Source organism: Acanthisitta chloris, unplaced genomic scaffold, assembly GCF_000695815.1.
Source record: "Acanthisitta chloris isolate BGI_N310 unplaced genomic scaffold, ASM69581v1 scaffold368, whole genome shotgun sequence".
NCBI classification, from domain to species: Eukaryota; Metazoa; Chordata; class Aves; order Passeriformes; family Acanthisittidae; genus Acanthisitta; species Acanthisitta chloris.
Window position 1 is genome coordinate 15,117 of NW_008688447.1, and position 11,151 is coordinate 26,267.

An 11,151-nucleotide genomic window follows, 5' to 3' on the forward strand; every position below is an offset into this window, starting at 1 on the left:
ACCTCAAGCCTTTACTTGTAATACTGCTGATGTGCCCAGTAAGGATATCTTTGTTAAGCTGACAACTATGGCAATGTATCCGTAAGTACTCGAGCTGTTCTGTTTTCCATGTTGCATGGGTCACACACAGCACCACTGCATGTCATCGTTAGCCACAGGATGGAACTGCCTCACTGAGGTTTAGCAACAGAGAGACAGGAGTGACTTGAGTAGAATCTTCACCTTATTTCAAGCTGAGAAAGTTGGCACATACCCAACACACGGAGCAACCTCAGCTATTGTTGCTAAGGTGTTTTTTAAGGAATGCACTAGTTCATCCAGCTCATGTTGCAAATTCCAATGAATGTGGAGAGTTCTGTTTGGTCCCTACTGAGGATACAAACCTCAGTATGTCAGTTTTGATTCCTTGTTATTTTTGAGACCTTTGTGAATGAGTTGTGCTGTAGTCCTTGTTGATAGCTCAACTGACAGCTGATCACACATAACGACACTGTATTATTTTCAGGGTGTTTATTACTCTGTGCTTCATTAAGATAATAAATCTTACATTTTTAATGGCATTTCTGTATAAACAACTTTGGACTTCAGACAGAAGATACTTAAGCTCTGATTCTTCTTCACTACATATCTCACTGTTGCTAAGCTCACTTTGCATCTCTTTTTTTGGTGGGTGGAGCTTTTAATATGGTGATGAACTACATAAATATTACAGCAGATGGAGTCTAGTATGACAGCTGACATTTGCTTTAAATTAAATAGAATTAATGTCACTTTCACCCAAACTAATAGGATTTGTTTTAATTATTTGAAACCGAATTGATCAAGTTAGATTTGTAAAGCTTTAGATTTGGGGTTTGTTTTTTTTTCTCTTGTATTTATTTTGTAGCACTTGAATACTGGGAAACCACTAAAGTGTAGCACTGACCAAATGTCTGTCCTATCAATATTCCTGCTTCTCCCTTAGTTTTCAAGCATGTGTGTTTGTTAGGGTGGGAAAAACAGAGGCAACTGTCACCCTGTAAATTGTGCATTCCAAGTGTAGAAAATGTGGCTTCCTTTCCTTTGAACAAGGGGTGTTACCTATTGCTGTGCAGACAGACACAGAAGCCTCGAAATGCTTTCCTTACAAACTTGTACAAATTCAGCCAACATTTTCATTCCTGTTTGTGCTTTGCTATCCAGATTTCTGTAAGGTGATAATGCCAAAACGGCCAAGACGTAGAACTCTAAGCTTCAGCTCTGCACAGCTGTAGTTGTACCCTTGCTTCCCTGGTGTATTTTTTTTTCTCCTCTCCTTACTCATTCCAATGTACCTTTGATTCCTGAATCTCTCTTGGTTGTGGCACAGCCCTGATGTGCCTGGTGTAACGAGCAAGATTTCAACTGCTGTCCTTCTGTGTGTCTCCGCAGCCATGCCCGGTTACGCTGTTTGTGCGCCTGCAACAGGTGTACATTTTGCATCTGTCAGAACTTCCTCAACTCAGACTTGCTGCAATCTGTAAAGAACAAACTCTTCACTGCAGTTCTTAACAGGTCCTTAACTTTATTTACTAGGTACCAGGTGTGCTTTTTAAAGTAAAGGTTTTTTTTTTTCGTTCGAGCAATTGGGAACCTTATATACTGCAGATTTTTCACTCCATAGCCACTAAATAGGCAAATCCTTTCATAATTGCCATAGAATTGTCAAAGTTTTGTTTAACTTGAAGGTACTTTTGGTACTTTGAGCTTAGTCCAGTGATTTTTTTGGAAACATTACCAATTTGGTAATTGATTCAGGCTCTTAGCAATTGCAAAAATACTCTGGAGGAGTTAAGACTGTGTTTTTAGGGAACTGGTAAATGGAGACGTGAAGTCTGGTGTACAGACTCACCTAACTGGTGAATTAGACATGAAGTAGTGTATAAATCTGTGCAATGTTTCTCATTTGAGGCATTACAGGTTTGTTTAGTGTTGGTTCAGGTAGTGCCCCTTAGATAGCAGTTACACAGAAACTTTCATGACGGCACAGCTTAACTCACAGCAGCATCAATAACATCTTATGTGTTTCTAACTGCCAGTTTGATCTTTGGGAATTCACAGCATTTGTGTGCGTGTGTGTTATGCTTGGTTTACACAGAGTGGGTATTTTGTATTACAAAAATAACCCAAATTTTAACATCCAACTCCTCTCTGAATGGAATGCAGCGTAACGAGGGGTAAACGCTTCAACATTTTCATTTGCACATACTTTGGGAAAGCAATTGGTGAAGAGGGGGAGCTGTTTTTCAGCATTGCAAACAGTGCTGCAGCCTGTCCTGTGTGTACTGCAGGCAGGTCTTGCCACACATGGTTTACTCACAGCTCAGCACTCGTCATCACACCCCAACAAATGGGAGCTCAGACCCAACAGTCACTGCAGTGCAGCAGTTCTGTCCTCCATGGCCTTCCTGGAGGCTCAGATGGTCAATGTGATTCTTTGGGGGCAGCTATGATCCACATGTTTGTCTGAAGGCCATGGTTAGACTGCCCTGACATGCTGCTAGTCCATGCATGTTACTACTTTCTGCTGGTTTCAGATATAGCTGTTCCAAATCAGTGTCTGTCTCCCCTAAACACGAGTTGCACCCGTGGGAGAGCTGCTGGTACACCCACCTATAGGACTGAGCAGCCCTGTGAAATACCTCTGTAATTCAAGATAAAAATATTAACCACAGAGGGAGAATTTGGAGAATGAGGAGCTCATGAGCTTAGGAAAGGTCTGAATGAGTGAGGCAGTTCATGCTGCAGCTCCTCTACTCCAGTGATCCCGTGGAGAGGAATCGCTTGGAACAGCAATCTCTCTGCATACTAACACTTCACTGGGCAGTCACTGGTGGAAAATGCTCTTCATTATTGAGGCTGAAATCACCTCTGTAACACATCCTCATTTTTTGGAACAGTTATGGGTTGCTGCATTAGCTGCTGTGGCTTGTTCCTCTCTTGTATGAGCCTGTGGAGGTTTTTTTGAGTCCTGCATTAGACATTGGCCTTCATTCCTCTGAAATACTGTCAGGGACTGGAGGTACTGAAGTCTTTCAGTGAGAAGTTTTGGGATGCAGTCATTCTACACCTCGTCACTAGGGAATCTATTACTGCCTATGAAGTCTGTAATTCACAGTGAAGAGATTCCTCATGGACACTTCCACTGACCTGGGGGAAAGGAAGAATTATTTGCTTGGTTCTCCTTGTCCCTGGTCATTGAGTCAGTGGCCAGGGCATTGCTGCAGGTTTCCATCATGCTCACCACATCTCACCAGCTCCTCAGAGGGGTTTCCCTGCTGCAGGTTACTCACCATTCAGTGCATGAACTGCTGCACCTCTGCATGAGGAGCTGAGACACCTGTAAACAACAGGCAGTGGCTCCTAACTGTAGACTTAGGAGGGTAGAGATGGATTTCGTGTGTAAAACTATGAGCTCCTTAGATACATTTTAAATGATGTGTGATGACATTAGAGAAACCATTTGGATCAAGAAGGACTTTCTGATGTCATTAGTTTATGTAAGTTTTCTTACTTTGCCTTCAAAAGTGCTTCCCATTAGGTCAGATATTGGGGTAAAAGTTGGATTGCTGATGGGTGAAGGAGGTTTCTCTTTATTCTCCTGATCCCTCCCCATTCTGACACTTTAGACAGTGGAAGCTTTTCAGGTAAACTGAAATTTTTCACCTCAAACCCCTTCCTGTGCCATTTGCTGCTTAGTAATCCTTAAACACTGTTACTATGGCAAAGTATTCTATCACCTTTGAATGTCCCACCTTAGTGGTCAAAGGAAGAACATTGCCTGTGTGCCACTGAGCAGCCTGTTATGCCACCTCAGCATCTGTGCTGCAGCCTCAGGGGCTGTCAGCAGGGCAGGGTCAGTTGGGAGGGGTTTGTTGTGCAGGAATGGGGTTGTTGGTTTGGACTCCCCAGGGTCACCCTTTGCTGGCTCTGTGAGGAGGAAGGCACTGCATTCAGAGCTCTGGCCATGCATGTGTGAGACTTGTTACTGCTGTGTAGCATTTTTATATTTGTTCTTTAGGTGTTCATCTGTATTTGTCTGGCTGGCACTGAACCTCTTTTTACTACATTGTTTTACCTCTTTTTAAAAGCAAGATTTCTGCTTTGGTCATTCTAACCCTTGAATGCTGAGCTTGGAGTTTTGGCTTCTTTTTTCCTTGGTTTCAAATCATCCATGTTGCCTTTTGCTTGTACAGCAGTGGCATTTTCTGTCAGCTAAGTTCATTTCAAAAGCAAATAATGCATGAAGGTTGTGTTGTTCAGTGAGGGACACTCAGAGCATGTTTTTCCTCTAAAGTTTTGAGAACACTGAAATTCTACATGCATATAAAGCTTGATTGTTTCAGGAATTATTTGTAAGGTTTTGCTTTCTATGAAAACCTTCTGGGAAATGAAAGTTAAAACAATAGTTTCATTTTCCTGGGCTAATAGGAAATTCTCAGAGTATAACCCAGGATTTATTTTTCACTGTGTGCAGTGTACACAGATTATTTTTCAAAACTGAAGTGTATTGCCATTAACTCTTAATTGCAGAAATCCATCCCTATCCTTAGGTGTCTCCCAAGTTAGGGCAGTATAACAATATTTTGCTAACCTATTTTCCTCCTTCTCTAAACTGTCCATGCCCCACACTGCTTAGAAATGTGCAAAGCTTCATCCCCTCACTGCTTTCTAGACTATACCAATTGGCATTGTACATCCTCCTTTAGATTCTGTAGATCATAAGATGCATTTGGAGCTTTTCACATTTCAGCTGACTAATGCATGGGGGAAATCCTACCTGCTGGAGTTGGTTTGCATCCCAGGGAAATGTGTGCCCTGGGGGAAGCTGCAGCAGCCTGTGCAGTTACGTGGTGGCTGTGGAATTTAGCTTGCTCATGTTTTGTGGGCAGAACCTTTGTCTCAGAGCAGGTTGCTGCTGCTTGCTGGCTGCATGAGCTTGATTCTGACTGTGCTGTGAGCAGCCCCATGAGCAGCCTGTTGGCTTGTAAAATGCTTTTGAAATTACTGCAGTAATGTCTTTGCACGTCTGTAGTGAAGGTCAAACCTTCCCAGACCTGGGGTGGCTGTGCTGCTGCCACAGGGAGAAGTGTCAGAGTTGGCCCAAGCTCAGCAGTTCTCTGTGTGCCATGGCAATGCTCAGTTAACCTCTTGGCAAGTGCCAAACGTCTCGTGAGCTGTGGAAGTCTCTTGAAAGACTGTTCAGATTTCAAGGATCTGATTCAACAAGTGACAAGATACCTGACTCACTATTGAGGGTAGGTCGAATTCAAATCTTTCTGGGTTTTTTCCCCCAAAATGTGCGTTTTATGCCAAAGGCAAAATTTTTTTGTCTTTTCTATATTCGTGGAACTACTTGTGTGATGAAGTCCACACAGCAGTGTGTCTGGGAAGAGTGAAACCTCGTTATTGTTACTAATAAGGGAGAGGTTCAAATACTGCTTCATTTATTGAGCCCTGGCTGCTACTGTGTGTGTGGATAAGTGCACATCTGTATGTATAGATGTTTTACCTCTGCAGAGAATATCTTTGCTAATTCAGAACTCTCTGACTCTCAAGGCAGTGAGAATTTCTGCCACTGGTGACAAATAGTTTCATATGCACAACCAGACTAAAATGAAGTTTCAACATTGTTTTTTGAAGAGGTAGAATTTCTCAGTATGTATTGACAGAAGTATTTTCTGCTTTCTAACCACCTTCGTGTCAAAGAACCTGTGCTGGAAACAAATATTGATCCTTTCTTATTATCTTAGATTTTTTTTTGTTCTTTTAATGGCAGCTAAGCATTATTAGGGATCAAAAATGGATTTTACAACAACAAAAGAAACATTTAAAGAAGAAACACTGGAATTTTTTCAAAGGTGTAAAGCAGTTAGATCATCCATAGTGTTCTGCGTTTCAGGAAGCATTTCAGGACTTTGGGTTTGTGGGCTGAGATGATCAGAGGTCCCTAATAATTTCTTACTGAAGTCAGTAGATTGCCCTGAGGTTCTCAGACAAGTCCCTGTCTCGATTTAGTTCCTTATTTAAATGAAAGAGTCTGTTGCTGTTAGGCTTAGAAAAGGGATCAAAGCCAATTTACTCTCCCTTTAGACATGCAAAGAGGATTTTATCATGACTGAGATTACATTAATTGTTTCTAGAAGGAGGAAGCATGCTCAGCAAGTTCCTTGCATACCATTAAATCTGGACATGTGCAAAAGTCAGAACAGGCAAATTATAGATAGGAATCAGAAAATCTAGATGTGAGAGATAGTGCTTTGTGAGGCAATGCAAAAGCATCAGTTTGCAATTTAAACAGTGATTTGCACATTTAAAGGGATGTTTTTTAAGTCATACAAATAGTTGGGCATTTGAATTATCCGAATTAGACTGGAGACTTGTTAGTTATACAAATGCTCACCCAACAGAGATGGGTGAGTTTGTTAAGATCATGTTACACACAAGTGATTTGGTTTACACAGATGAGCTTTATAGCTTAGAGAGCTGAACTCAAGGATTTTATAGGTTTTTACTAAAAAAGCCCCTAACCACCATATGTAGTGATAAACCAGTCTCTGAGTTACCAGCAGTAGTGGGTTCTCAACAGTTCCAGGGCTGATGTGTTGGAGTTGTGTGTTTAGCTCGTGCCTATGGTGCCGGAGTGTCGCAGTGTCCTGTGGGCACCAGAAGGCTGAGGCTGTGCAGGTGGAGTTTGATTTGTCCTGAAAGCAGTGGCATTTAGCTACATGAAATCACACGTTAGCTCATTGAAAGTGCAAACTCCATTTGTTGGTGTTTTTCCCCCAAGCACTAAGTTTTTAACAACTGCACAAGAATTAGGGGTTAGACAGCTAAAATTCCCAAGTTCTGTGGGCTTTGTGACAGCATATTTGAGCCAGGTGCTGCTGTTGGGCCGAGCTGTGAACGGCACTGTGCGTGTGTGTGAAGGTTAGGACACTGCCTAGCTGAGCTGGGGGCCCTGCTGCTGGCAGACCAGGAGAGCAGTATTGTGCAGCAGGTCCACGCCGTCGACTCTGTGGAAGATTCCATCTTCATGGAGTCATCTCGTGGGCCACGTTTGCTTGAAGACAGGTAACAACAGCCAAGCTGAGGTGACCTTGCCATTGCCTTTTCCCTTTCTTCCCCTCAGCAAACCACTTGATGTCCTAGTTTGCAGAGAGTTTGTCGAAACTAGCTGTGGAGAAACTAATGCTTGCAGGAACCCTTGAACCTCCTCCGTCCCATAACCCAGCAAGACATTTCTAAATCAGATCAGGATTTTATGGAGACCAGCTGTGTTTCTCTGTGTGTGCCCCCAAGAACCTGTTCTTCAGCATGTGGTGTGCCAGAACACTGATAACTACGTGGCTTGTATTGCTGTTGTCTACTAAGGAACATCCAAAACTGGTTCTGTGTATTTTGATAGCAAGTAACAATTCCTGCTCTGTCAAACAGCTCGTGTGCTCCAGCTCTGCAGCTCTCACTGAACTCTGTGCACGGTGTGTGCTGAGGATCTCTGTGCTCCTTAACACTCTGCAGCTTTCACTGAGTAACCCATGGGGATTAACACAGGCTAAAACCTGTAGGGTAGTGAAGTTCTCTTGTAAGTTCTATCTTAAGCAAAAGCAAACACCAAAAACATCAACTTTACTATTGTTTAGGAACTTCCTGTGCTTTGAATTATGGCATTTATGATAACTGGTTTTAACTGGTAGCTCCTGCTTTCTGGTAAGCTGTCATACTCGAGACTGCTGGTGAGGCTGGCCAGCTGTGTTTAACTGAGCATGCTACAGAACTCTGCAGTATTGGGAGAGCTGGGCCATTGCCTGTCCCCACTCATGCAAGGTGTGGCTTCTTCTCTCATCCAGTCACTTCATACTGTTCTTCTGTTGATGCCATGGTCACTGCTTGTGTCACTAGCACTCTCAGCTTTCAGCTTGGTGTTGGATGACTGTTTCTGTTGCTGTTCTTGGGATTACTGGGAAGAAAGGGATTTACAAATGGTGTGTTTGATTCTAGCTTTTGGAAAAATATTACTTGCTACTTGTCAGTAAACGTTTCGGGGGAAGAAGAAGAAGTAGATATTCAACAGGGCTGGGGAGTTTTTCATGGAAAAGCAGAAATACTCAAACTCAACATTTAAAACAATAAAAAAAGGATTTTGCTGGACAGAATTGTTCTCACTATGGGCTATGATTATTTGCTAGCTGTTCTTGTTCTCCTTTCCTGAGTGTTGCTGGTTCTCAGGGCAGACACAGTGCCCTCCCCACACATTTTGCCTTGTCCTTGAGCTGTGTGAGCTCTCTGGCTGTGGGACCTGCTGTGGTCAGAGCTGTAAGAACAGTCAGATGTCTGCAGAGCAGTCCAAGGCAGACCTGGGAGCTGTTTGCCTGTGACAAGTGTAGTGATGAATTTCCAAAAGCACAGTAGTTTAGCACAAGTTGTCTGCTGCTCCTGTCGTGGGATTAACCTGGTTTTGTGTGTGTGTTGAATTCTAGGCATGTAACACAAGCAGACCTCAAGAGCTCCACGTTCTGGCTCCGAGCAAGTTTTGGTGCTACTGTCTTTGCAGTTTTGGGTTTTGCAATGTACAAAGCACTACTAAAGCAACGATGATCTGAGAAGAAGCACATCTGGCCCTACCAAATAAATGAAAAAAACCACTTTTATGTACATTCTGAATGCTTTAAATTCTGCTAGAAATATTTATATATGCAGAGTTACTTTATTAATATTTGTAATTCATGCATAAGATTATTTTAAATTATAGCTCTAACTACAGTATTGCATAATGTGTGGAGAAAAGGAAGTGAATTGCATCCTAGCAGCCACCTGCAATGGCTTAACCTGCGAGGCCAAAAGGGAACTTGTTGTAAATAACCTGTACATATGAAAGCAAGTAAACATTGCTTCCCAAAAGAAACCTATCCAGAATACTGTTCTTAGATGTTCACCATGGTGACACACTAGTGTATAGGTGAAATTAATTTTCAGTAGAGTAGGTTCAACTCAAGGATCATATTTCCTCAAGGATTGCTTATTTATTTGACATTCATCTGAAGTGACTTCATCGTTTTGGACTATAAGCTACACCAGGCAGAATTTGTGATTTTTCATTCTTATTTTTAACTGACGAACAAATTTTCCCCTCTAATGATGTATTTCAGGAAAAAAAAAGTCACCTTCGTTGCCCTGGCCTGTGGTTTTGTATTTTACATGACCAGGGACATATTTAGAGTCTGTTTTTTTCTTTTAAAAGGAAAAACAAACTTCAAAAACTGCCAGATCAACTTCCTATGCTGTGTGTAATCGGTGTTCATTTTCCACTCTGTTGTTTTATAACCCTTACGAATCAGAGGAGCAAATTTGTGTATTCTAAATGTTTCTAATTCGGAAAGTGTTGCAGTTTAATTTCTCACATCTGTCAGTTCAGTCATACCTGCTGGAAGCTGTAAGAGACAACTGCACTAATACACAGTGCCTATTCTCCTGTAGTATCTTAGTTGCATGGTCACTGCATTCTGTAACGGGCTGGAGTTACCTATAGACACAGCTTTTTTAACGATCCAGTAAATCAGACATCAATTCCTCATGACAAACCTATTTTTCCATTGCTGGCCTTTTCAAGTATTTCAATAAAATAACTGTGTACTGTGTGTTTGTCCTTTTCTTTCCCTTCCTCTGCCCTGAAAGGTGAAGTTTAACAAAACTTTATCCAAGGTAACGCTGTCAGTGCCCTCAGGTGCTGAAGGTTATATGTCTTGGCTGCGTGGCCTCTCTGATCCTTCTCCTCATTCTGCTGCGTCCATTAGAGGTTTGTGTCTGATTTAGATCAGTGACTTTGAGGGTGGTGAGACACTGGCCCAGGGTGCCCAGGGAGGCTGTGGCTGCCCCAGCCCTGGCAGTGTTCACAGCCAGGTTGGATGAGCCTTGAGCAACCTGCTCTGCTGGGAGGTGTCCCTGCCCAGGGCAGGGGCTGGGTGAGCTCTGATGTCCATTCCAACCCCTAAAAATTATATGGTCTTACTTCTGTGATGTTTTAAAGCTGAAACACAACTGTACAGTCAACCATGAACTTTGTGTTGACTGGCAAGAGGAAAGATTGGGAGAAGAAAGCAAATACTTGAGTGGATTTAGGAAATTGTGTTCATTTCTCAGTGAATATTTTGATGTTTATTAAACAAGCACCAGCAGTGCCACATTCCTATGGAGCTGTGAGGATGGACAGTCCCTTGGGAGACACTGCTGCTCCTGGGACCCCGAGGGATCATCCTGAGGGATCCTCGAGGGACTGCCCTGAGGGATCGTCCTGAGGGATCATCCTGAGGGATCCTCTGAGGTACTCCTGAGGGATCCTCGAGGGACTGCCCTGAGGGATCGTCCTGAGGGATCATCCTGAGGGATCCTCTGAGGTACTCCTGAGGGATCCTCGAGGGACTGCCCTGAGGGATCGTCCTGAGGGATCATCCTGAGGGATCCTCTGAGGTACTCCTGAGGGATCCTCGAGGGACTGCCCTGAGGGATCGTCCTGAGGGATCATCCTGAGGGATCCTCTGAGGTACTCCTGAGGGATCCTCGAGGGACTGCCCTGAGGGATCGTCCTGAGGGATCATCCTGAGGGATCCTCTGAGGTACTCCTGAGGGATCCTCGAGGGACTGCCCTGAGGGATCGTCCTGAGGGATCATCCTGAGGGATCCTCTGAGGTACTCCTGAGGGATCCTCGAGGGACTGCCCTGAGGGATCGTCCTGAGGGATCATCCTGAGGGATCCTCTGAGGTACTCCTGAGGGATCCTCGAGGGACTGCCCTGAGGGATCGTCCTGAGGGATCATCCTGAGGGATCCTCTGAGGTACTCCTGAGGGATCCTCGAGGGACTGCCCTGAGGGATCGTCCTGAGGGATCATCCTCCCGGGGGATCCTTGAGGGACTGCCCTGAATGATGTCCCGAGGGACTCCTGAGGGATCTTCAAGGGACTGCCCTGAGCAATGTCCTGAGGGATCGTCCCGGGGGATCCTCGAGAGACTACCCTGAGGGATTCCCGGAGGGATCATCCCAAGGGATCCTCGTGGGACTGCCCTGAGGGATTGTCACGAGGGATCCTGCAGAGACTGCCCTGAGGGATCATCCTCGGGGGATCATTGAGAGACTG

At 43.9% G+C, this 11,151-nt stretch overlaps 1 protein-coding gene across 3 annotated transcripts in view; it reads left to right on the top strand.

The window, feature by feature from the left end:
* The window catches only part of RHOT1 (ras homolog family member T1), a 20,811-nt gene extending 11,716 nt beyond the window's left edge, over nt 1–9,095 (top strand). Inside the window, exons 17-20 of one of the 3 annotated variants that reach the window (XM_009080999.1) lie at nt 1–81; nt 1,411–1,533; nt 6,949–7,092; nt 8,499–8,616. The exon at nt 1–81 is cut by the window's left edge and continues 107 nt beyond it. In XM_009080999.1, the coding sequence (XP_009079247.1) occupies nt 1–81; nt 1,411–1,533; nt 6,949–7,092; nt 8,499–8,616 (466 nt within the window). Of the gene's footprint in view, nt 82–1,410; nt 1,534–6,948; nt 7,093–8,498 lie in introns of all 3 variants that reach the window. The other 2 variants (XM_009081000.1, XM_009081001.1) reach the window with 2 other exon arrangements.
* The last annotated feature ends 2,056 nt before the right edge of the window (nt 9,096–11,151 follow it).